The 27,742-nt window shown below is 45.7% G+C and overlaps 1 protein-coding gene across 7 annotated transcripts in view; it reads left to right on the forward strand.

Moving 5' to 3' along the window:
* The window catches only part of LOC147717179 (signal transducer and activator of transcription 5B), a 1,664,723-nt gene that overhangs the window by 1,283,912 nt on the left and 353,069 nt on the right, over nt 1–27,742 (forward strand). For all 7 annotated transcript variants that reach the window (XM_086924123.1, XM_086924125.1, XM_086924127.1 and 4 more), the window contains 2 exons: nt 11,178–11,333; nt 13,461–13,640. In XM_086924123.1, the coding sequence (XP_086780249.1) occupies nt 11,178–11,333; nt 13,461–13,640 (336 nt within the window). The remainder of the gene's footprint in view (nt 1–11,177; nt 11,334–13,460; nt 13,641–27,742) is intronic.

Raw genomic sequence — 27,742 nt, forward strand, 5'->3', positions numbered from 1 at the left:
ACCTCAGTTTCAAAGTAAATTTGTCAATACGTAGTTTGTGCACAATGCATCCGGAGCTTGCCACACATATGCTCCACTGTAGAAACAGATACAAACTCTGAAAGACTAGGATTGTGCGCCAAAGATAAAAGTCCAGAAAACTTCCAATTTTGCCAAAATGAAGTCCTTTATTTTTCAATCTCTAAAAAGCTTCAGCCAATGCGTTTCGTTCCTTTCGGAACTTCCTCAGGGCTCGGTAATCTCTTGAGGTTCCAACACAGCGGTCAAAAGGTTAAGAATAATCCAAATGTTTTTTAAAAACACGTTCCTATATATATTCCAATCCAATCCAATCCAATCCAATCCAAAAAATCTTTATTTCGGCCATTTAGACCATAAAAGATGCATAAAAGAACATACAACATTTTAAAACCACATTTGATACATGTAATGCAAGTGGATCCAAATTTAGGGAGTTAAAATTAGATGAGATAAAAATGAATAAGAAAGATACATCACAGTTATATCAATTGAGGTAAGATAAACATTAATATAAAAACTTTACCGGAGGGAGCTAAAAATTATTTTGAGACAGTGGCCGGAACTATCATCCTATGTTGGTAAAGCCTTAATCAACTTGGACCTAATACGCCACATGGCGAACAAATATTTTGAGACTGCAAAAACAATGTGGGGGGAGGAATCAGATTTCAATATTCTATATGAAGTTGAACAGTTTCTTACTGCCATGTTTCTGCATAGAGGCACCAGCCAAAACTTCCTTGGGGACCTATAGGTGGGACAGAAAAACAAGACATGGATTTCCTCCTCATCACAGGAATTGCAGCCAGGGCATAATTTGTCCCCTCCATTGGTCCATTTACTCGTAAAGGATTTAAGGGGTAGGGTTCCGAACCGCCACTGTAGAAAGAGCTTACTTGCTGCGACCGGGTATATAAAATCCAAGAAAGATTCAAATTTATAGGTATTTTTGGATTGGGTAAAACAGTGGGTTAAGGTGCCAATGCTAGGTGCAGTCATTTGGGATACAAGATTTTGTTGCTTGTAGGCTTTCACTAGTCTTTTCCGAGGGACCTTGTTACAACCAATTTCAGGGGCCAGCCACAGTTCGTTTAAGCCTAGCCTGAACAATTCTTTTTTGACAAAAGTTAACCAGGGGATCTTGTCATTAACATTTAGGTTCATAACATGCACGAGATCACGCCTATAGTGGTTAAGCTCCTTAGTTGACCAGAGTCTATGCCAGAATCTTATAGGATTGAGTTCAGCATCCTCCCTAATAGACGATAGGCCCAAGTCAAGACGTAGGGGAAGCAAGGGAGTTGCAGCTGGGAGGGCCAAGAGACGCCTCATGAAATTGTTCTCAACACGTACCAACTCATTTGCAGCTTGGTGTCCCCAAAGTTCGCTGCCATATAATGCAGCAGGTTTTGCTTGGGTTTTGTACATCTCAACTGCGGGGGCTATGGGTTTATATGTTGAGGTATTAGTAATCTTCAGGATAGCCCCGGACAGTTGAGAAAGCCTTATTCGCGAGCTTACAATCTGTGGACACCATGAAAGATTCTCTTGGAGGGTTACGCCCAGGTATTGACATGTTTTTACCCTCTCTAAGACCGTAGAGTTTAGGGATGGGTTGGGTCTAGTTGTGGAGGAGGGGTTAAAGATCATATACTTGGTCTTCCCGGCGTTGATCTCGAGGCCGAATTGCCTGCAGAAGAGATCAAAGCCATCCAGAGTTCTCTGAATTCCCATGGGCGATTTGGAAAGCAGGAGGGTATCATCAGCAAACATAATTGCCGGTACCCTCCTGCCTGCCAGGACCGGGGCGTTGTTGTCTCCAACATTGGCTAAATGCGAGATGACACTATTCACATAAAGACAAAAAAGGGTTGGGGCAAGGACGCACCCCTGCCTGACCCCCCGGGAAACAGGGAACCTTTGTGTCAAAGCACCACCCCGCCCACAACGCACCTGGGCGAAATTACCCAGATGGAGTCTTATGATTGCCTGGAGTAAATTAATGGGTACTCCCATCTCCCTCAGGACCTCCCAAAGTTTTTTCCGTGGTACAAGGTCGAACGCTGACCTCAGGTCTGCGAACACCATGTATAATCTCCCGCCCTCGATGGTCACCGTTTTCCAATAAAGGAGAACGAGGCGGAAGATTTGGTCCATGGTGGACGTATTTTTCCTGAAGCCAGCCTGGAGAGGACTTAAAATTTCATTTTCCTCCATCCAATCCATGAGTTGGTCCAATAAAAGTCGCGAATAAATCTTCTGGGGGACATCTATCAGGCTGATCGGCCTGTAGTTGGATGGGAGCAGAGGACAGCCCTTCTTGAAGATAGGGACTATCTCTGCCCCCAGCCAAGTGCAGGGGATCGCCATTCCACATGCTATTGAGTTGAAAAGGATGAGAAGGTAGGGCGCCCAAATCTCTGAATGGGACCTAAAGAGGTCACCAGGTAGTTTATCAAGGCCAGGGGCCTTGCCCATTGCTAGGCCATCTATTGCGCTGACCACTTCCCCTAACGTGAACTCCAGAGTATCACCAGGGAGGGAGAGGAGTGTTGCAATAGTGGCATCAGTGTTTTCTAATTCATCTGCATAAAGTTTCCCAAAATGGTCTTCCCATATATGTGCAGCTATATTGGGTTCAACTGCAGCTTTGGGTTCCCCTGAGCCAGTGGAGACTATGGACCAGAATCTTCTAGTATCCTTAGCTATTAGTGCTGCTGAAAGATCGTGCCATCTATCCCAGTCCCAGTCTGACCTCGCACGGGCCATAATGTCCTTGTACAGTTGTCGCAAAGGGGACACCCTGGTACGGGGGGCACCCTCTTTGACTGCAGCAATAAGATTAGATTTGGCCTTTCTGCAGTCAGAGTTATACCAAGTGGAGGTTCTGGTTTTATGCTTGGGTTTAGGTACCTCTGGATAGAGGACCTCTCCCAAAGTTCCCACTATGTCTTCATGTATGGAAGGTAAGATTTTAAATAGGTCCTGAGCACTGGAGCGACTGATTACTTCATCCAAAGCCTCAAACCTTGGGAGGACGAGGTTGTAAATTTTCCCAATATTTTCTTCCGACTTGGAGAATTTCTGCCATCTCACCCTGCGCCTGTTAGAGGTTAATACAAGGTTTCCCCGTTCATCTCCTTCCCCCGGAGAGGAGAGTCCGGTGGGCTCAGGAAGATAGCGCAAGGTAAGTGAAAGGGCATTATGATCACTATCAGTGCGGGGGATTATATTAAAATCCTCAACCTTTGGCCACAGACTGGTATCAACAAAAATGTAGTCCAGTCTTGACTCATGGTTTGGTCTATTAAATGTGCATTTTGAGGGGGTGTCTGAGGGTGTGCGACCATTACAAGCTCTCCAACAAGGGGTGGTGAGGGACAGAGTCTCTGAATTAAGCAGAAAGCTCTCACCCAGTCAAGAGATCAGGGCTAGATCCAACACCGTTTTTTAGCTCACTGCACCATCCCAGTTTCAGAACCTGGCTGTATGCAAATTAGTCTGTTCCTGTCCCAGTGCATGATGGGAACAGGGCAAACCAAACTACAAAAGCCAATTCTTACACTGGGAAGGAAACAAGCTCCCGGGGACCGGTTTCTGGCATTACAGCCGTCTTCGGCCCGGTTTGCTTGAATCCTGATGGTGCAATGAGCAAGGGTCTCACATCTGAGAATACCCTTCCACGCTTAGGGTGGACAAAAATATTTACAACAAGGGGTGGTCCCCGGTAGCTTGTCTCCTTTCTGGTAAAGAATTGGCTTGGTAGTTTAGTCTGCCCTGTTCCCATGATGCACTGGGCCAGGGACAGACTGATTTGCATATAGCCAGGTTCTGAGCTGGGATGGGGCAGTGCGATAAATAACGGTGATGGATCAAGCCCTGATCTTTGGACTGGGTAAGAGTGGTCTGCTCAATTCAGACACTCTGTTCATCACCACCCCCCTTTTGTGAATCGATTTTGGCCACTATAGGTGTGGCAGGGTATACTCAGACATGAGTCCCTTTCTCACTGCTCCATCAGGATTCAAGCAAGCCGGGCCGAAGACGGCTGAAATGCCAGAAACCGGTCCCCGGTAGCTTGTCTCCTTTCTGGTAAAGAATTGGCTTGGTAGTTTAGTCTGCCCTGTTCCCATGATGCACTGGGCCAGGGACAGACTGATTTGCATATAGCCAGGTTCTGAGCTGGGATGGGGCAGTGAGATAAATAACGGTGATGGATCAAGCCCTGATCTTTGGACTGGGTAAGAGTGGTCTGCTCAATTCAGACACTCTGTTCATCACCACCCCCCTTTTGTGACTCCATTACAAGCTCTCAACGCATAGTTGAGAGTTAACGACATGATTTGAACCGCAAGTGGAGACCAGGATCTGGGATGGGGGGATTGGCACGGTGGTATACCCCAGTAATCGTCTTCTGCCATGAGGGCCCCTTCCCTCAAGCCCTCTAAGGGTTCAAAATGACAGTTAAGATCGCCACCCAAAATCACCTTATAATCTGACGGCAGCTGGCTCAAAAAAGACGCAAGGTCTTCTAGTGTAGTAGACTCCGCCGTTGGTCCTACTGGGCGGGAGTAAACATTTATTATTGCCAACTTCGGGCGCCCGTCCAGGTTAGCAAAACACACTGGATATCCTGGGAGAGCGTGGCTATACTTTCCACTATACACCCAGTGTGAGATGCTATCCACACCGCCAGACCACCTGAGGGCCTTCCCCTTCCATTCCAAGTAGCAGGGATTTCAAATACAGCATAACCAGTCTTGTGAACCGGTTCCCTCGCCCATGTCTCTTGAAAAAGGCAAATCTCATTATTATTTATCAGGGAATCCCATTCTTCAGTTTGTATTTTGTTAAAAATCCCTGCAACGTTCCATGAAAGTACCCTCAGGGCTCTGGACTTAGTATGGAGTGTGGGGCCCTGGCCCTCAGAAGTAACTCCACCACTGCATACATGGGAGATGGAGAGCCGTGGAGGGGGGAGATAAACTGTGATTGCTTACAGCTGGATGGGTTTGAGTTGTGCCATAGATATCGCCAAGCAATTGCCGGGGAGGGTTAAAAGCTGGAGCAACAGAATTACCGTTAAGTTCACTTGAGGCCCCCTCTGCAGTAAAATGACCAGGGGAGCACCCCTTGAGTCAGTCACAAAAGTCTAAGCCAGAGAGTGCTTCGAATCTGTTGCTAACTTCCAAAGGTGTAAAAGGAAGCAAGTGGTCCATCCCCCCCATTTGGGAGGAATGGTCCAAACTCCTATAATTGGAACCATAGCCCCTCTGAGGGACAAATTCCCACCTATGAGCATTCTTTGGAATCAAGGGTGCAAAGAAGGATAGTGGTTGGTTTGTTTAGGACCATTAATGCCTGTCAAGGGCATAGAGGGCCATGGACATGACAGGGGGGCCACTAGAGCTCTAGGGTAAAAATAGGTGAGATCACACGGCATGATGGATTTGCCAAGGTTCCCTGGCATCCAGCTCAGAATGTGCCTGACAGCTTCCGGGTCCCTGAAGTTGATCACAATCAGATCGCCTTCTATGTCTTTCACCCGCCCCCCCAACCAGGAGAGTCGGCGCACATGCACTATGTCCCCATTTACATTCCCAGGGAGTGGTCTGTTCTTAGACAGCCAATACATGGTCTTATTTTTGAGTTGTTGTGGGCCTTCTCGCTTATCAGGGTCAAGGGTGGGAACACCCGTAAGCACCACTACGTAAGGTAGTGATTCCGGAGGCAGTTCGACCTGAGGGATCCTACGTTTTTGTACTATACTAGGGGTTCCCTCTCTTCAACCGTCTGAATTGGTCTAGGTAACATACTATTTCCACCCTTGGGAATGGCACCATTCGAGTGCATGTCAGGTCTAGAATCATTTTTAGAGGTAGAAGTTCCCACGAGATTGTTTGCCACTATTTTGGTAGGGGGATTGGACACTGGAAGAGAGGCCGTTGTGGTAATGGTAGAGGTTATGTGAGCCGCCTTGGCTGAGTTGGAAGAAGTTGGGAGGGGCTTCTTGGGTACAGAGGGTTTTAAACTATTTGATGAGCTGGCTGAAGCTATCACTGTAGTAGATACGGGAACAACCATCTGGTTGTCCAGTTTATTGAGAATAGTCTGCTCCAGATTCCCTAACCGCTCTTCAATGGCCCGTAGTCTGTCCGTGATTGGGGAAGTGAGCGTCCTGAGCATTTGCCCAAGAAACTCCAAGGTGGGGGCGAGCGGGAGGATCTCCTCAGAATTTGGATTTGGAGGGGTAGTGACTACTATGGGAGATGGTGTGTCTTGTATGGTCACTATGGGAGTATCGAGTCTTGTGCCTTCAGTTGATTTAGAAGCAGAGGCTGTCCTCCCCCCCCCTTGCCCTTGCCAAATTCAGTATGACTAGTTTTACCTTTTTGTATGGAGCCCCCCTTCCTCATTCTCTTTTTGGGCGGAGGACCATGATTTATCTGGGCCACAACCTTCCTCTGCAGATTTTTGGGGTTAATTTTTCCAATTTGGATGGGAGCTATCGGGGGATTCGGGGCTACATCAGGGTTACAAAGTGGTGGGGGGGCAAGAGGAGATGGACTGAAGGGATCCACAAGAGAAAGTGGCGCAGAAGAGATATCTCTTAAGAGTTCAGGGACACCCTGAGAAGTAAAGGGGTCCTCAGTGATCAGCTCTGTACTAGGTAGTCGATTGGGCACGGATGTACCCAGGGTGGATCTAGCCTTATGACCCTCGATGGAGCGACGACGCTCCATCCTTTTCTCTTCCAGAGCTTCTTCTCTTTCGATCTCAGAGATGGATTTCTTGAAGTAATTGTCCAATTTGCCCTTGTTGGGATGTGCCCCCGCTTTCCCAGGTGAGGCCATGTCCATTATAACAGAAAATAAACAACTATGGGAAGTAACCAAGAGCAACCGTCGTAATAGTTACCCAGCCAGCAAGATTAGAGGGACTTGACAGCCACTAGACAATCACATCAGGCGCGCGGTGCAGCACAATGAGGAAGCATGCATTAAGTATTCAGGTCCAGGATTTATGCCACAAAGACTCAGGGACGGGGCCCAGCCCAGCCTCACCAGCCACCTAACGGCCACACAACGGCCCGCTCTTTGTCCGGTCTTCGCCCCGGCCTTTGCCCCGCGCGCGTCCCGCGTGCGCGTGGCTGGGATGCAATATCAAAGGGAGTGACAGGAAGGGGCGGGAAGAGGACCAGCTGCGGCCGATCTGCGCCGCACAGCAGGCTGGTCCTCGCAGTCCCGCCTCTGGGCTTGTGAAAGGAGAGTACGTTTCAGTTGGCGCGTTGGTGCTCCAATGCACAACAGGGGAAGAATAACCAGATCCCTTGTGGAAAGTTGAGCCTACGAGCGGCTCCCGCGGAGCGGGGGCCGCGAGGCGTTGTTTCTTGCAGGCAAATGAGAACAGGCAACCGGGACAGCACTCCCAGCACGGCAAAATGACCAACCCAGGCAGCACATTCTCCGCGTTGATTTAAGCAGGTGAAAGGGGCGGGAAGAGGACCAGCTGCGGCCGATCTGCGCCGCACAGCAGGCTGGTCCTGGCAGTCCCTCCTCTGGGCTTGTGAAAGGAGAGTACGTTTCAGTTGGCGCGTTGGTGCTCCAATGCACAACAGGGGAAGAATAACCAGATCCCTTGTGGAAAGTTGAGCCTACGAGCGGCTCCCGCGGAGCGGGGGCCGCGAGGCGTTGTTTCTTGCAGGCAAATGAGAACAGGCAACCGGGACAGCACTCCCAGCACGGCAAAATGACCAACCAAATGACCAATATATATTCCTTATTCTTCATTCATGATGATTTTATGCAGATTTGTGTATAGACAACCTTATTTCTCTAGAGTCAGAGAGGGTTCCAATAGAGCATAGGCTTGTTATATGTACCTCTATATTTAAGTGAACACTTGGAAATGTTAAGAAGTTCTCCTTAGAAATCGGACGATTCTAGTGTTGGTAACATAGTGGGCTCAATGTTCTTATCGCTCAAAGGAAGGGCATTAGTAACCCACTATCACATGAAGGATACATGAACCCGGGATGTCGGAAACAGCACCACAATACTGGCGAGTGGGTTACCAACCCGGATGCCCTTAGGTCTACTGCCCAAGGTGGCCTTGGCCCAGACATTAGGCCCGATTCCTCTAACCAGTCCCAAGTATCAGAGGGGGAGTCAAAGAAGTGCGTCGCTCCGTTCGCAACCACCCGCAGTTTGGCCGGAAATAGTAATGAGTAGTTGAGGCCTAGTTCACGCAGTTGTTTCTTCACCACAGTGTACACGCTTCTGCGGCGTTGCACCTGTGTTGTGAAGTCTGGGAATAACATGATGTGGCTATTGTCCACTGTTATACCTGCCAGCTTGCGGGCCTCCCTAAGGATTGAGTCTCTGTCTCTGTAGTTGAGGACTTTGAATAGGAAGGGACGTGGGCGGGCGCCCGGCGGTGGTTTTTGTGCTGGGACTCGGTGAGCTCTTTCGATTACAAAGTGGGCAGACAGTGCACCATCTGGAAGAAGCTCTTTGATCCAGCGTTCAGTGAATTCTTCCAGGCGTCGTCCCTCTTTGCCCTTCAGCAGCCCCACTTTGTCTTCCAGGTCATGTACGCGGTCTATAAGGTCCTGTAAGGAGGCCCCATGACTTTGAGTGATTGGCTTCAGTTCCACAATCGACAGTTCCTGCGAGCACACACTATCTCCAAGTTTTTGGTGGTTGGCACGCAGTAAATTAAAGTCTGATGTGACTTTATCAATTCAAATGAGGTGCGAGTCTGGTCCAGTGAGGATCCTATCTTTTCTACTGCAGCCAGTACTGAGTCTAGTTTGGTGGCTTATTTTGCATGTGGCATTTCAGTGGCCATTCCTCCTTTTACCGTTGACTGGTCTTCACTGCTACTGCGTGCATTAAAGTGCTGGTTGGTGGTGCATCCGGTGCCATCCTGGTGCCCATCTGATCACTGGCTAGTGATTAAGAACTGAGTCCCCTCTGCTTTCAGGTCGTCTCCATCTTCGATCCAGGCTTGGATCACATTGAACTTCATGACTGGTCGCCTGCCAGCAACTTCTTCTTTCAGGCTCCATAGACTGTAACGAGGATTCCCGACGTCTTTTGAACCCTATGCAGCCGCAGCCCCTGGGCTAGGTAACTTGAGCATTTCGGTGTTCCAACGTAGGTTAACTATCTAAGTGTCCAGATCCTTTTTCGTTTTCAGCCTATCTAGTCGAATTCGTCCGATAACACTAACTTTACGAAATCTAGCATCCATAGACTTTGTCCCGCATCCCGCGTGAGAGTGCACACTCTGCACCCGATCCCCCTAGGCCTCCTGCTCCTAACCTGAAGGTTCAGTATTGTAGTCCTAGCGAACCTAAAGCCTCTGGATCCAGTTACTTACCTGCTAGTATTTTGCATTCCACTTTTGTAGTATACGGTTTTTCGGGCCCCTCAGGCATTTGTGTAAATTGTGCAACTTGAAGTATTTTCTTAAGAGTTTTGTTGTGTGCTTACCTCCCTGACTCATAAAGAGATCAGGGTAGACTTGTTATAAATAAATATCCTTTTATTTTCATAGCAACTTGTGTGGTGTCCTTTCACTTGGTGTTCAAGGGGTATATGTGATGGTATAACAGCTGGCTTAACACGCCCTCTAGAGTTTAGCTTAAAGACTGCTCTTGTCCATGCTACTAGGATAGCTGGTCTATAAGGTTGACTTACAACCAATCATCAATAAGGGTTGTTTGGAATGATACACAGTGATCACTAGAATAGTGAGCACTACATATCAGGCCAACTTCTCACAGTAATAACCACTGCCTATTTCAGAAGAGAATGACGCTTCAACCTGCAGATCTATATTGTACAAGTACAATTTCTTCTTACATGAAACTTTTATAAACCAAATTGAAGTATTTAGTGCAGCAAGATAGTATTCTACCAGGAGTCAATGTAGACCTAGGTAGAGTTGAAGATATGCCTCTTCGCTTGGACGAGAGAATAAATGGATATAATTTTTATCTTTTGCAGTTTCCTTTCCTTTATTTTTTTACATCCAAGGGACTGGTATCGAACTGTATTCTTGCGAATATGACTTGTCTATTGGGTATTGCTTTTGCATACTCCAGTCTGGAACCTAAGTGGGTCTTCCATTTTGTTTGTGATCTAGTCCTTTAAAGAGCCTTTCAATGTTTTTCATGGAGATATGGTTTTACAGTTTGTAGGTGCTCCTTGTTTTGTTTTGCTGAGGTTATTAGGTTTTCATCCTTATCAATAAATAGTTTCTCCATTTTTAGCCTAGGTCTTAAAGTACCATTGGAGGCTATGCCTTAAATAATTTCGAAGTGGCAATAGTTCTTTAAGTTTCTTTATTAGATCTTTTAGAAGCTCTCCCCATCCTTTTGTTGGTTAGGGTACTCTTATCTTGAGCAATAAAAATCACAGAGTTTCCGTCTTGCACTTTTTTCTAAAGGGTTCCTGTTTATGAAATAATTTATGCCATTTGCATAGCAGCTAACACCATTTTCTGACTAATGTTGGCCAATCACAAGTGCTTTTCTTGCAAATAAGGAGATCATAAGGGCTCAGCATTTCGTCAAGTGTAGTTCCTCTTTTTGGCATGATATTTCTGATATGCGCCAGTCCTGAATATGTGTATATTGTCAGCTTCTGAGTGTATCATTCTGTGAAATCTGTGCACACAGGTTAGAGAAAGGGAAAAACGAGGACACAAAAGTGATGCAAAGTTACCCTCCTAACAATTCAAGTATTCTTAGTCCTTGCACCCAACCACACTAGCATATGTCATAACACCACCATGGATAGGATTGTGAGAAACAAAATGAGTGATGATCACTAACGCCAAGCAGTTTTGTCTGGGTGCTCAGCTTTTCAAACATATGAATGGACAGCACTGTAGCAGTTACACTCACTGACTTTTCTATAAGGTCGGCAAAGAGAAAGAGCTAGATCAAGAACATATGAATCCCCATTAAGGCACATTTTCAGATGTGGATTTTATGTGCAACAGAGTCCATCCAGTTCTATGAGAGTTGTCTCTTGTACATGTGTGCATTGCATTAAAAAGTTAATTAATGTTTTTTCTCAGTTCGAAAATGAACAACTTTAATATTTTGTTATTTCTTTGGTTCACCCTTTTTTCTTTCTTGGCAGGTGCGAAAAGTTGGCTGAACTAATTTGGCAGAATCGTCAGCAGATCCGCCGTGCTGAGCATCTATGCCAACAACTCCCCATTCCCGGCCCGGTGGAAGAGCTGCTTGCAGAACTCAATGCGACAATCACCGACATCATATCAGCACTTGTTACAAGGTACAAATCTCATCACTAGGTTGTTTCCCAGCCATGGATGTGTACATAAACCGTAAGAACTTGGCATTATGCCCTTGGGCTCTCTTTAAAGAGCATTGCATTTGGAGTCTATTTGTGGGTGTGCAGCTGCTCTGGCAGAAAATATAGGCACGTTGCTTGTGTAAGTGTGCAGCAGCTGTGGGAGACCGCTCTACAACCCAAATAAACAACATCTGGTCATTTAGTCATGCCCAGAATTGTCAAATGTATTTATAATGATCTTTTCTCAGAGAGCATCTTTCAAATGACAGATTCTTACTTTCACAAGTCAGCATGAAGAATTGGATAGTCATTATTTAAACATGACCCCTCCAATCATGAGTAGAAGAAGCATCTCAATTTTACAATATATTTTGACGCCACCCATGGCCTCTCTCCTTTCTCTCTTTGACTAGGCAACATTCTTGGATCACTTAAGAGTGCTTCTGCAAGATGGAGAAGGCAGCATGCCCTTTCATAGATATAATTGTCCAATTCACAAAATGTGCTCACAAAAGTGAATCTTAAGTGCGCCAAATAGTAATCTTTCGAAGACCCAATCCTAACTCACAAATTGAGGATAAGCAGATGATTGCGCACTCAAAGCGACCTGTCCTTACATAAGCAGATACATTGCAGATTTTCTGCTGTCATAATTGCGCAGGCAGGAGTGAAAAAGTAGGCCTTTTGCAAAAGGCAGTGAACATCTTGAAAATATTTAAGTTGGTGGGTGTTCCTCTCTTCTACGGAATAATTGCCTTTCTAGGGTGGAAAAATATTTAATTGGCATGTGAGATAATGGCTTTGTCCAAGAGGAGTGCACGTTTTTCCTTTGGAGAAAAAAAGCAAAGTAAAATTATAGTGTGCATCTGTACATTTCTACTATGAGCATCTACTGTCTTCTCCACTGTAGTACTTATGGAGGACAAGGACTAGGCGTACGCCTCAAAATCTACGGTTGCTATAGACAAATGTTGTTTTCGTAAGTTTCCCCAAATCATAGGCCTGTTCCAGTTCTTCATATGGAATCATGGCTCACAAACTGACCTATGTGGTCCCACCCTAAAATACAAATAGACAGATCATTTTTCCTAAATGTAATCTTTTGTGGCACCCTTAATAAAGTGGAGAAGCGTGGCTCAATGGTTAGAGCGGCAGACCCTGATGCAGAGGTCTAGTCCGTGACTAGGGTTCAATTCCCCGCCTCGGCGGGTCTTGGGCTCAAAAATTCCACGGACCTGATATTCTCGCCTCGGTGCCTATTCCAATCATGGAGACCCACTCTGAAACTCTGGGAAATAGCTTGCTTAATCTCCACAACGGCCCCCAAAACGCTAAGGATGCCTGGCCTCCACCTTGGGGGTGCCCAGGAGTGGACGCCTCACAGGGAAAGCCAGGATGGGTTCCACGGCGCAGACCCTTGCGGGCGAATAGTGCGCTATACAAGTATCAATTTACATTTACATTCAGTCACATGATGTTTCTGTGAATGTTATAGAATGAACGCTCCATCCTAAATCACAAGTTCCAATGTCAAGGTATGCTCTTTCCATTCATTTGTTCTCTTGTGAGTGTATTTTACAATAGAAAATTGGTCACGCTGGGAGTTACTGTACATATATTTTTAAAAATCGGTGTCAGTAAAATACTTAATGTAGTGTCTGACTACACTATGAATTAGTTGTCTCTCCAAGCATCTTTGTGAAGGAGAGATCCAATTGCACCATCATAAGTGGCATTTTTATGTTGACTCAAAAGCTGAGGTTTACAAATAGCTGAAGAAGGAATTACCTAATGAAGGTAGATTCAGAAACTGTTATTCCGATGCCTGTGTTCATTCATAAGAGAGAGCGAGGAGGGAAAGGAAGGCACATTCTAATTGACTACAAAGGCTTCAGTGTAAACAGGTGGAGTTTTCAAACTGAGACTGAGCTGGTGAAAAAATGTGCTGCATGATAATGTGTCTGTGATGAGAGCAGATTGAAAGTAGCAGGGGCACAATATACATATCAAATTGTAATGCGTAGACATAGGCCAGTGATGCATGCTTAGTTTAACTTATAGGTGAATTGCCTTTTGGATGTTAACAAATTGTTGACTTGTTTGTAGCACTTTTATCATAGAGAAGCAGCCGCCTCAAGTCTTGAAGACGCAGACTAAGTTTGTGGCCACAGTGCGTTTATTGGTTGGCGGAAAATTAAATGTGCACATGAATCCACCACAGGTGAAAGCGACAATCATCAGCGAACAGCAGGCCAAGGCTCTGTTGAAGAATGAGAACACCAGAAAGTAAGTGCAGAATTGAATGCTTTATTAGTCCAATTGACAAAGATTTGTGTGTGATTAGCTAGCACTTGCACTTGGAGAATTCAAGATTTACTCAAAATTAAATGGACTCGATCTGAGTATTCCTAATTATAGAAATATCTGCCTAGTGGTCCGTCCCAGTAATACACAGGGTGAAAAGAAGAAGTTGTAAATGCCCTTTGGTGAAGAAAATTACTACTAAAGAAACCAAGAGTGGCTTATACTCTCTCAGACCTCGCAAATTTGCCTTCAAGCGGTGGCGCTAAGTCCTAGACTTTCTCTTGTAGGGGATTTCCGTGTATAGTCATAATCATGTGAATAGTCCCGCCCATGTGCGTGGACCACGGAGCACTTCATTAGATATATGTTCTTAAGTTGTCTTCTTCTGCCTTTCTTCAGGAAGGCCTGCATAGACACTTAGAGATAAAAAGACAATAATGCATCCTAACCAACAAGGCTGCACTGGCCAATACTTCATCTTGAAGTGAAAAAAGATAGCCAGTTTACTGTTAAATTTAGCAGTTTTACTGAGTTTCACACATAGAAAACTCCCCTTCACAAAACACCATTTTGATCATTGTCAGCGTTTACTCTGCCAGATGGCAGAGTAAACGCCGACAATGATCAGAATGGTGCCAGGTGCGCACTGAATAAAGAAATTGTTACCCACTGGTTCCATAAATCCTGACATGAGTGAAATTGTATGCTCGACCACAGGAGCATTGCCCAAAAGTTTGAGGAGCCCACGTTGGCCCACGCAGTGACGGCTCAGACGCCGACCGTTGCATTAATGTGCTCCCATTTCTTATCTGTCCTGACGAAGACCCCAACATGAGGCAAGAATAACCCTTAAACACATACAGGGGTCGAAACGTAGACTACACCAACCCAACACACCATAGGACTCAACAAAATGGATTTGTCTAGCCTATGTGTGATGTGACTAGGGAACATGTGTACTAGCTTTAGTGTAAAGGCCTACTGATTTTAATGTGATGCTTAACCCAGTCCTTCACAAACCCAATCACATTCCCTCCTTCCCTCACTGAGAGCACCATTGATGTAATGATTTGAAAATTACGTTCATAAACCTTGAAGATCAAAAGTTATTTCTGTGATGTAGTAATTACAACTTACACGATTGCAAAAATAAATGCAATCAGACTTTGAATACTACCAGCTTTATTGTTCACTTTTTGTTTATCAATGAATAATGATACATGTATGTGGTGAACGACTGTATGGAGTAATACTGGATTTCTGCTGAATAATTGCGCAAACTCTGACCACTTTCCTTGTACTTACTTATTAACCCAGGTCCATGAGTTTTTAGGGTGCACCACGTTAAAACTCAATACTTTTTTGCTGCAAGGCAAAAGGGCTCCCTGACTTGACCAAGGCCTATTTGGCATCTGTCGAATGGACCCTAAGAGAGCCCTAGTTGAAGAGGCCTTTGCCTAAAAACCTGCTCCGAGGATGTGAGGTATGACAGGAGTGACCAGGAGGAGTTTTCTGAGTGAAAATAACTTTGTGAACTTCAGTCACTTTTTCCATCTGTGGAAGACTGCAGGCTGGGGCTAGATGTAGGTAATCTCATTTTCCCGATTCCTAAAAACCGAATTTTACAGATTCAGTATTTAGGAATCGGTAAATATGATGTAGGTGATAAATCGGTAAAATGTACCGATTCGGTAATATTTCTTATTACCGATTCGGTAATACCGATTTGGTAATAAGAAATACCTTCCCATTCATTCCTATGGGCCTGTAGGCCCATAGGAATGAATGGAAAACCATTCACTATTATCGATTCGGTATTTACCGAATCGGTAATAGCAGGAGCATATTCAAGGGTGGCAGGGTGTCACATTGACACCCTGTTGCACCCCTGAATCGTGCATGTGTGCACATGTGGCACACATACATGACCTAAGTGCATGTATGTCTGCCACATGGCACCTTGAAAAAAGCAAATTATTGCTTTTTTAAAGGTATTCGGTATTTGCCACCAACTTGTAGTTGGTGGTAAATAACGAATCCTTAAAGCAAAAATGCACTCACTTGAGTGCTACCTACATAGGTTTTAAGGATTCGGTAATTTACAGATTCCTTAAAATAAGGAATCAGTACTTTACCGATTCCTTAAAATAAGGAATCGGTACATTACTGAATCCTTAAAACCAGCCTCCTACATTAAAAAGGGCTAAATACTCGTCGGTAGCGGGAAAATCCCAGATTTTCGGCAGTTACTGACCGATATTTAGCTACCTGCATCTGGCCCTAGGTGCTGTAGCTGCCCCAAGATGGATTCTCCCTTGAATGAATGAATGAATGAGGGGAGACTTGTAACGCGCAACTTAGCCCAAGGGCATCAAGGCGCCAAAAGATCGTATAGCTTGGAGTTCTCCTAGTGCAAAATTACGGATAAGCCTCTACAAAAAGGCACATTTTTAATGCTTTACGAAAAAGCACAATAGAGGATTGTCCTGCCAATTCAGGGGGAAGGGTGTTCCAAAGCCTCGGAACCAGAGTGGAGAAGGTTCTCCCTCCCCACCTTGCTTTTCCAAATCTAGGAACTGAAAGAAGGTTTTTATTGGACGAGAGAAGATCTCTACTGGGGGAGTAAAAGTGTAATAGGGACCTGATGCCCTCTGAGCCCGAGCCATACAAAGCCCAATGAGCAAGACAAAGGATCTTAATCAAGATCCTAGATTGGATGGGCAGCCAATGCAGGTTCTTCCTGGCCAGGGAAGCTGAAGAGAGTCTAGGGAGCTTAAGAACCATCCTGGCCGCCGCGTTTTGCACTATCTGCAAGCACTGGATAAGATTCTTATTAATACCTGCATAAAGCGCATTGCAGTAATCCAGTCTCGAAGAGACGAGAGCCACAGTGACTTGTTTCCGGGCATCAGGAGAGAGGAGGTGTTCGATCTTTCTCAAGATCCTGATGATGCCACAGCAGGTGGAGACAGTCCTACTAACCAGCCGGTCAAAGGAGAGTGTGGAATCTATTAATACCCCCAGATTCCTGGCAGATTGAGAGGGACGGGGACACTCCGCGAGGGACGGAGGCCACCAGTCACTAGACCAGATGTCCTGGTTTCCCCCGAAGATCAAAATCTCTGTCTTCTCTCCTTTCAACTTCAGGAAGTTCTGAATCATCCAATGGAAAATCGCCTCCATGCAGTTCCTGAAGTTAAGAGCAGAGCCACTCAAAGATTGTGTGAGGGAGATCATAATTTGGGTGTCGTCAGCATATGACAACACCTCAAACCCAAAGGATCTCACTAACCTGGCAAGTGGTGCCACATAGATGTCAAAAAGTGTGGGACTTAAGGACGATCCCTGGGGGACCCCACACTGCACAGGTTTGGAGAGGGAGAGGAATTTGCCCAGCTTCACCCTTTGTTCTCTTTGATTAAGGAAAGAGGCCAAGAGGCTTAAAGCTGAGCCTCCAACTCCAATCTCCCTAAGACGTGCGACCAGGACAGAGGGAGAGAGGGTGTGGAAGGCTGCTGTGAGGTCGAGCAGGACCAGAAGAGTGTTATGGCCCTTATCGACCTTCGAGCGGATGTTATTAATGACCACCGTAAGGGCGGATTCAGTACTGTGAGCTCTTCGAAAGCCATGTTGGGAAGGGTCTAGCAAGCTAGAGTCATCCAAGAAGGAGCTTAAGTGATGGTTAAGGTGTAATTCAAACATTTCTGCGGGTGCGGGTAACAAAGAGATGGGTCGGAAGTTTTTCAAAACCCCAGGATCCAATGTGGCCTTCTTCAGGAGTTGTTTAACAACTACCATTTTCCAGGGAAGAGAGAAGATTCCTTCCGTGATTGCTAGATTCATCACCTCTAGAAGGGGAGGAATAACCACCTCACTACAGGCCTTAGGGACCTTAAGTGGGCAGGGATCCAGAGGGGAACCGGATTTGGTTTTGTCGAGGAGCTGATTGATCCTCTCCAAAGTAAGAAGGGGAAAATTAAGGAGGCTGGGGCAGAATTCATTCGCCCGACATCCAGGAGTGGGAGGGGGAGGGGGAGAGGGGGAACCCAACTCAAGGTTGAGGGATTCATGCGAATTATAAATATCTGCTATTTTGGTGTGAAAGAAAATAGAGATTTTATCACATAGCTCCTGAGATCCCACTGTGGGGTCCACCGTCTGGGGAGCAGAAAGGGAGTCTACGATCTTAAACAGGTCTCTGGGAGAATTGAGGGGGCCGTCAGTTTAACAAAGTGAGCCCTCTTTTCCTCAATTATTGCCAGTTTATATTCTTTGAGGAGACGTTTATGTATTTCTTTCTCCTTGGGATGAAGGTAAGCCCGCCAAAACCTCTCCTGTTTTCTGCAACCCTGCCTTAGCAACCTGAGCGCATCGGAGAACCAGGGTGCCGACGGTCTCTTTCTAGCAGAGTAGTGTTGTTTGGCAGGGGCCAGGATGTCTACGGCTCTCGAAATGGTGTTAGAGAATTCAAGAGCAGTGGTCTTAGTGTCCCTCAAAGTGAGAAGCCCAAATCTATTTATGAAAGGGACAAGTGTCTCATTGTTGACCTCCTTATAGTTCCTTCTTGATTCCCACTTCCTGGAATCAGAGAGGGAGGGGAGAGAGTGGTGAAATTTAAACTCCAGGGGGACGGCCAGATGAGACAGGTTGCCCACCTTGAAGGATTTCAATAGTCAAAAATGTGACTTAGTGGGAAGATAAATCCTTGAACTGGGCAGAGGCGGCAAATGTAATTAGCAGTGAAGCGACCCCAGAGGCTACATAATCCTCCTTTGAGCTTGTGGACCCAAAACCGAAGGGTTTGTGCAGCTAGATGACAAAAGACCTGGTCTTGAGGAGCACTGAAGGACTTTGAGAACCCACAAATCTTGTAAGTCTGAACTTGAAAACTTTAATCTTTTTGACCCACTTACCTTAAATGACTCCTGTGCCAAAGACGTTTGCTTGAAATTCCAAAAAAGTTAAAGGCAACCACTGTGACTTTCAATTGGTGCTTTGTATTTTCTTTGTACTTTTAGCCATAAAACTTCAACAAATAATATCATCAGTTTCGCATATCGAATTTGATAATTTTTATCATTTTACATATCGATTCTTTTAATGCTTGTTGATTTATCTAAATCGATTTTGGAATGTTATTATATTTTGCTCTTTAATATTGTTTGATGCTGCTTTCTCTGAATTGTTTGTTACTCATGCCATTGCTGCTAGGGGTCAAGCATAGATTTTCAAAGAACAGCTTTTTTTCAAATGGTATGTTTATCTTCTTCCTGACACCACTGAGAGAGGTCTTCAGTTTATAAATATGTAGCTACACACACATATGCATGTTCAATGTTCCATAAGGGAGGAAGAATAAAATTTGCCCAGCATAATTAACTGTAAGTTTAAATTCTATCAAGGACATGGAGGCGAGGATGATGCTATATTCTTGCTTCGCTTTATTCCTTACATAAAACACAGTAGCCAAAAAACATGTTAACTTGATCTTTTTCTTCAACAATCAGGAAAAAACGATCATTTGTGCCATAGAAACTAACACAAGTCCATGTTAAAACTTCAACTCCCATCAGGCCATATAGGGTTGCCACATCCTTAGTTCCCTCCATCTTGTCTGACCCTCCTCTTTCTTTGCGCGAGTCACGCCAAAATCACTGATCCTGTTTGAGCCGTCATTTCCTGGAACACAAAGAGACGAGTGATACCACATGATAAAGTGATGAGTCTTAGGCAGAAACCATAACTTGACCAGGCAAAATTGTATTTACATTGCACAGTCTGTCAAGAGAAGTGTATAAAAAATAATTCTTAACTTACTTACACCATTACGGGAGGGTTCGCACTGACGTGCAACGGGGCGGATAATCCTCGCCTCCGTGTCCTTAATAGAATTGAAACTTACCGTTCCTTATGCTAGGCAAATTTCGATTCTATGTCAGTACCGGAGGCTCCGATTATGCTGGTTCAAAGCTTACTTACTACTAATTGAGCCTCATCCACTACCTGTTTGAAATAGAACCATTTAAAAGTGGAATCCGATGACCAATCCGCCGCCCGCATGAGATCCTCTAAACGGGCCCCCAGGGAAAAAGCTTTGGAAGCCATTGCACCCCTGGCTGAATGAGCTCCGAACTGTTTTGTATCAATCCCCGCCTCTAGCATGGTCCACCGCACCCACCTGGCTATGGTGGGGGAGAATACTGCTTTGTGGGGTTTTCTTAAGGGCGTAATTCAAGTTTCATATCCTCGTATACCTTTAAGCAATTCACCACAGACAGTTTTGGCATGTCAGCAAAAGCTGGGCAAGAGATCGTCGGTGACGATGGCTCAGTAGGACGACCTCCGAAGAGGCCAGGTCACCCAATTTCGCGTCGAGCTTAATTAAAAGGGAGCGCAGACGCTCTGTTGATAGAGCACAATTAGCATTCCCTAAAAATATAACAGCCCGTTGCGCCCAGTTTGAGAGAATTTCGGGGATATGGCGGAGCCTGTCGCTTTGTCCTCCTCCGCCATATCTAGATTCTTTGTCAGGGGCCCTATTGTGTCAAGGAGTTTATCCTGACAGGAGCACCAGGAACGATCAATACCTTTACGCATGTACTTGGCCATCTTGGAGTCTAGTTCTGGGGTCAATCCTACTTTCCCGTTAAGCGTGGGGTGAGGACACTCAACTCTCAGACATCCCCGGGCCTCCTTCTCCAGGGGCTTGCGGAGGCAACCCGCCACAAACTTGGCCACCTTGTCCCCAGGTGCCCAGGCTGATGACCGCGGATGAATTATCTCATCCGGGTCTAGCATGCCCGTGCTGTCCTGCTGCAACGCGGTCGAAGAGGTGGACGGGCACCAAGACCACATAGACCCATCTACATCATCTGTGTCCGCCGGTGTACCCCCATCAGGGGATGGCGGTGCAACAAAGGAGATGCCACAGGTTCCGAGGCTGGAAGGTGAGCAGGAACAGGTGTGACTGTTTTCGCCCAAAAAATGCTCTTTAGCTGCTCAAAGGCTTACTGAGGTGGCACCCCAGCGCGCACTTAAGAATAACGGCCGTCAGGCCTCACAGCAACTAGTGTTCACAACGTGCCTGTAGGCATTTACAGCGGCAGAGCCGCAATACGGACCTTTAGCGGGGCGTGGTGTTCTGATATAACGGGCAAATAAAACCCCGTAGGGCGGCAAGGTGTGGCGGCAAAGGGGACAAGGCTCATGGTCCGACCGTGTCTCGCAGCGCGGCTCCTCAACTGAGGAGACCTTGCCGCGAGACCAGCGAGACTCGCGAGCTTCCCCCAGCGGCTAAACGCCTCGGTAAAGTTGGGAACAAAACAGTCGCGAAAGGTGCACGGACGCCCCCGCGGCATGGGCATCTGAGAAAGCAGAAACACCAACAAGGACACAACTGTACCCCCAAACAATATAAACCCACTCAGGTTCCTAAAATATACAATAATAATATACCAGAACAATACAATCTCAAGAGAAACAAAGAGAGGCACTTAACTGACCGCGAAGCAGCGAAGAAAGAGGAGGGTCAGACAAGATGGAGGGACTATCTACATAGCATGGACACTGTTAAAGGACTAAGGATGTGGCAAACCTCTATGGCCTGATGGGAGTTGAAGTTTTAACATGGACTTGTGTTTGTTTCTTTGGCACAAATGATCGTTTTTTGCTGATTGTTTTGGAAAAAGATCAAGTTAACATGTTTTTTGGCTGCTGTGTTTTATGTAAGGAATAAAGCGAAGCAAGCGGAGCCTCCAGTCTTTACATAGAATTTAAAAAGATCAGACACAAGATCCACATTAGTTAATACAGGTTGTCATGAATATCCTTTATTCAAAGGATATCTGCCAGAAAGAGGTACACCGATGAGATAACTTAGTGACCTAACGTAAACAATTTGAATCATTGCTTGACCTACTCAGCCCTTCATTTTTCTGATGTCAGTATACTGCTATTAATGTAACTATTGTATTTTGTTAAGGGCATTATTGAACTGCTAAACTGTGTAGCAACCACTATATACCACTATATATTCAAATACATTTTTGTTATTAATTGATTGCACAGTTACTCTTTTCATTACACTTTTACTTTCATTTTATTTTTCATTTCTGTAATTTGACATATAGTGCATAGTCTTTGACAGGTGATGTTGAATATATGTTCCCAAAGATGTGCTCAGTTCAGCATGAACATTTTCATTATGACTTTTGTCTGTCTTCATCCAAGAAGCTATCAGCATTTAACATTTATTTTAGAAAATGTTTTTACCAATTAGCTTTTCACTGAAGAGGTAAAGCAATTCTCTCAGACAATCAGCCCGTCAGAGGATTAATTATTTCTGAGATCATTAATGGTAGGTTATGCGCCAATTTGGGAAGGGTCCCATGCTACTGTTGTATCTTCTTTGTAAGCTTATTGAATTAGACAAATCATTCATAGGGTATACTGGAGCTGACTCAAAACACCACCCTTGTAGTGCTCCTTTAAAGTTTATAAATTCATAGAGAGGAACAACGAGGAGTTGCTATAATAACTTTTTGTTTTCCATCGTGGGATTTTCTCATGATATTAATAAGCATCAGAATAAAACACTAAGCTTTACTCAGCAGGGAACAAAGAGCATAGTAGTAATCATTATGCAAACAGGTTTCATGGCTAAGCCCTGCCCACCTGCGTATAAAAATCAATTTGGTAGAAGAGAAACCGAAAATTGTTTTGGGTTGACAAGTCCTTGGTGAGACCATATTGTAATTAAAGAACATATGGTCTTACATAATACAAAGATGTTGAAGTTCACTCGCATGTCTAAATGATGAAATAGTTACAAGTAGACAGATGTCCTCGGTGGTTGTCCTTGTGCATAGGATTTAAAGGTGGCTCTGTTCATTTATAGAGGAATACCATGGTGGAAAAGGAAAACACCTTTTTGAGTCTCACTAGGAGATCTTGAAAAAGGGTAACATAAATTTAGAAAATGAAAAAACTAGGATATCTCCTTGACAGTAGAGTGTACATGTCCCATATATGTAACCACTGGTGTACCCTACAGTAAGCAGGCATAATCCCTTGCAGCCCACAAACATGGGAAAAAACCACAATATTACTTCTATTTCGCCAAATATTAGGAGACCACCAGTATCATTACCCTTATCACATTTGGTAGTCACATCAATTCCCTGATAAGTGTTGCTTTGAATTTTAATTATTCCAGGAGAGCGTCAGGGTCCTAAATGTCCTAGGATAATGTTCTCAAGGAGTTCAGCATTGGTTGCCAGAAAGAACAAAATGTATCATATGTGTCATGCAGTGAGTGAGTTAAAAGCTTCATTGACATACACTGTAAAATCGGTGTGGCCAGGAAACCAAAGTTGTGTGGCCACGTTTTTCCACCTGTATGCAGTTTTGATACTAATTGCATGTGATCAGTATTTCATGGTCTTAGCAATAATGAGCCATCAGGATTCTGTGAGGCCTATATTTCCCCCTCTTTGTTGTGTTCCTAATGCCCCTGAGCAACTATATTTTGATCTTCCAACACAGCATAACCCAGTAGCATTTGAAGTGGCCCATCATCTCTTTTCAGAATTTTCATGAAACATCAGAGGAGTGCGGGGAGCCAAGTAGGTGTTAGGGAGGACAGTGTCCCATGATGAAAGTGTGACTACAGGTATCACCCACCCCCACTACCTCATGAAGCCATGTTAAACAGAGGTTGTAGACCATTAAAGGAAAAAGTCCAGTATGAGCTATATGTTTGCATGCTTCATGAAATTAATGTTTGTGGATCTACTACTAAGAGTTGGTACCTATTAGGTATATTTTGTAGGGATTCTACATGCACAGTAGATACTGGAGAAAACCTGCTGACCCTTGGTGGCACTAAATAGAGGCTGAAACATATCAATCTTTTGACTCATCGATGTTATGGGTCATTATACCCATTGAACATACCACCGTTTTTAGGTCTCGCCTGTCGATGCGCATGCGCATCGAGCAAGGCGAGAGTATTGGGACTTATCTACTCTTTATCCACACTGCAAGGAATCGTGGCGATTCCTTGCAGTGCCCGTGACTTTTAAGCTCAATGCGCATGCGCATTGAGCTTAAAAGCGCGTGCACGTCCGTCTTTGTTTACCCGCTCCGCCCCCTCCCCGCCGTCTCGCATTTCCCCTGCCGCATCAAAGGCTTTCACGGCCGGCCGGCCATGCTTTCAGTTTCACGACCGGCCGGCCGTGTCAATTACATTCCAAAGCCCGCTCTCCCTGCTCCGCCCCCTGCTCCGGCCGAGACGTGCAATTTCATGTCAACAACGTAAGTACGGAGAGGCATTTTTTTACTCTATGCTTTAAAAACGCAATTCGTTATTTACTAAGACACCTTTCCCTTGCTAAAATGCCCCTTAATTGTGTGTCTGATGTTAGCTGCGTGCCCAATACATCTACCGTAACATTCAAGCACAACTAAACTTAAAGCCACCATATGAGCCACCGCATAAAATGTGCCCCCTCCCCACCAATAAAGGACTTAGGTGAACAATTTCTCGTGCCCCGTTTCTTTCACTTTGCGGTGTGCAAAAATAACATGAAAGGGTTTAGCGATTTCTTTACAATCCAATTTGATTTTTTGTTGTTGTCCAATTAAACAGCTGCCAGATCTAATCGAAGGCGCTATGTAACTTCCTGGTCCGTCACTCAGAGCGCCACGTCGGACCAGCCCCACACACATTTCCCTAGCTTTAGTGACACTTGGGCACCCACCACCTGGCATGTATTTATCTCCGCTCGCTCACAATGGCGTATTATACATTTTTAAAGTGGGGTTTGTTTTATAAGTCATAACTCCCCTCCCCCATGCTTGTCTCCCCTCCCCCTGTCTGGAAAAGTGTCTCTTGCCTTTGGCAGCAAGCGGATGTTTTTGTATGTGCTGGCAAATTGGCACATCCCATTTCCCCCTCCCATCCCCCAAGCCCCCTCCTCTTCTCTGTGATGGATGCAGCTAATTGCACTCAGCTCCTTCTCAGCAGAGGCTGCGAGCATCTCCCCTCCCCCTCTCCGTGCATTTTTGTGAATGGGGCTCATTATCTATGCAGGTTCCCCTCGCTCCATTCAAGCCTCTCTCCCTCCTCTGCTCTTTTCTACAGACCCCGTGGGGAGGAGGAAGTGCTCTCTTCATGACCACAAACTTTAACGCCCTCGCAATCTCCTACTCTGGCACCATTGGTGGACCGATTTTATATAATTGTCTGTGCGCGTATATGCCTTTTGCACTTTACGAGTCTCCTACTATCATTCTCTTTTTGTATACCGTGGCAGCCCATATCCTGCACTGGGAGCTGCTGGCTTCCCGGTGCTTCTCTCGTTCCCTCCCTGACATGGTAGCTGGGGCAATAATCCCGTAAGCTCCCAAAGCGTCAGTGATAGAGTGTCTGACTTGGGACTAAGAGCAGTGTTTAATTTATTTTAAAAACAAAGTGTCTATGCCCGAAGCTCTGCTCAGAAGCCCACGGTTGTACGAGTAAATCTCGTCTCGCCTGATATCGAGGCGGATGGTCTTAAATACAGGTCATGACTCATTAATCCACTGCCAGACACCTTACATTCCAACACACCCGGTTCAGATCGAAGCTACCCCCCAAATACCGATTTGAACCCTCACTCACACTCACTCACTCACCCTCACTCACCCACTCTCACCCTCACTCACCCTCACTCACCCTCAACCCCTCACCCTCAACCCCTCACCCTCACTCAGCCTCACTCAGCCTCACTCACCCTCACTCACCCTCACTCACCCTCACCCTCACTCACCCTCACCCACCCTCACTCACCCTCACTCACCCTCACCCACCCTCAACCCTCACCCTCACTCACCCTCAACCCCTCACTCACCCTCACTCCCTCTCACTCCCTCACCCTCACTCACCCTCACACTCACTCACCCTCAACCCCTCACCCTCACTCACCCTCAACCCCTCACCCTCACTCACCCTCAACCCCTCACCCTCAACCCTCACCCTCACTCACCCTCAACCCCTCACCCTAACTCACCCTCACCCTCACTCACCCTCAACCCCTCACTCACCCTCACTCACCCTCAACCCCTCAACATCAACCCCTCACTCACCCTCACTCACCCTCACCCTCACTCACCCTCACTCACCCTCACCCTCACTCACCCTCACCCTCACTCACCCTCACTCACCCTCACCCTCACTCACCCTCACTCACCCTCACTCACCCTCACCCTCACTCACCCTCACTCACCCTCACCCTCACTCACCCTCACTCACCCTCCCTCACCCTCCCTCACCCTCACTCACCCTCACCCACTCTCACCCTCACTCACCCTCACTCACCCTCACTCTCACTCACCCTCAACCCCTCACTCACCCTCACTCACCCTCAACCCCTCAACATCAACCCCTCACCCACCCTCACCCTCACTCACCCTCACCCTCACTCACCCTCACCCTCACTCACCCTCACCCTCACTCACCCTCACCCTCACTCACCCTCACTCACTCACCCTCACCCTCACTCACCCTCACTCACCCTCACCCTCATTCACCCTTCACCCTCACTCACCCTCACCCACTCTCACCCTCACTCACCCTCACTCACCCTCACTCACCCTCACTCACCCTCACTCTCACTCACCCTCAACCCCTCACTCACCCTCACTCACCCTCACCCACCCTCACTCACCCTCAACCCCCACACAGTGCAATAGGTCTCGGAGCATTTGAGTTAGAGCTTTTAGAAATGTTTATGGCTTTTTTTTTTATTCTTTAGCATTGGCTACAGGAAACAAAAATGCTAAAGATTTACAAAAAAAACCCATAAACAATTCTAAAAGCACTAACTCTAATGCTGCGAGACCTATTGCATTTCCAATGCTTGTTTTTCTCGTCAAAGGACCTTGCTAGTGAACAGGACATATGATCCTGAAGGCGATTTTAATTTGCACCTGTTATCCTTTAGATAGAGCTCCGCTTACACACTTCATTGGGCCCACCCACTCACACTGGGTGTAGTGGATGACGATCCGATGATGAAGCATGCCACTGGTGGTACCTGTGGGTGAGGATCCTACTAATATATCCATGAGATGCCAGGGGCACACCAATTTACCAGGGTGAAGATCCACTACAATCGTGAGATATATTGAGTTGAGTCAACTGACCTCTTAGATGTTAAACGTTCAGTAGTTAGGTTAACCCTCTCTTGTGTATTTATTGAACATATTCAGGGAGGCCCCCATTTTAGCTTCTCATTTCCACTTGCTTGGTTACTTAAATACTTGTTAATTGCATGTGATTAGTATTTCATGGTCATAGAGATAACAGCATATGAGCCGTCAGGATTCAGGGAGGCTTAGATTTCCCCTCCCATGTTGTATTCCTAACGCCCATGAGCAACTACCCTGGGTCTTCAGTACAGCATAGCTCAGTAGCACTTGAACTGGCCCATTATCTCTTTTCAGAATGCTGATCACACGCCATGCCAAATTACAGATAGCATCTACCATTAGTGTTTGGGCCTAATACTTTGAGTCTAGGAGTAAGGTACAAGACAATTATGAACTTATATAGAGCTTATGTAAAGGGTCTTGTGCTAACACATTTAATGCCGCTCGGAAAGTGCTTCCCTATATTGTCACCACTGGGACAGCTTTATGCCCCAGGCCAGGAACCTTCCCCACTGGGTCTTGTAAGGTCATTTAAAAAAAGGATGTGCATACCTCCCTGTTTTATATTGTACACAAATGAAAAACCTTGATAATTCATACACTTTGAAAATAATTTTGAAACGATTGGCTTCTTTCACAGCTGTTGCCTAGCCTGTTGGCAATTTAGCTTGGTGAAAGACTACCTGTGTAACCTCAAATCCTTAACCTGTTTCCTCTCATCAATTCAATTGGACATCTCCCCACTCATAAATCTACTACACAAGGGCCTGTTTATTGATGGAACCTTTAACAAATTGAAATCACCGAGCCACATCATCTCTGTCTTGCCCTGCAGAAGAGAAACACCTCTACTACTTAGCATTGTGGGGCTTAATCTTAGAATACTGTCACAA

Source organism: Lissotriton vulgaris, chromosome 5 (assembly GCF_964263255.1).
Source record: "Lissotriton vulgaris chromosome 5, aLisVul1.2, whole genome shotgun sequence".
Lineage (NCBI taxonomy): Eukaryota > Metazoa > Chordata > Amphibia > Caudata > Salamandridae > Lissotriton > Lissotriton vulgaris.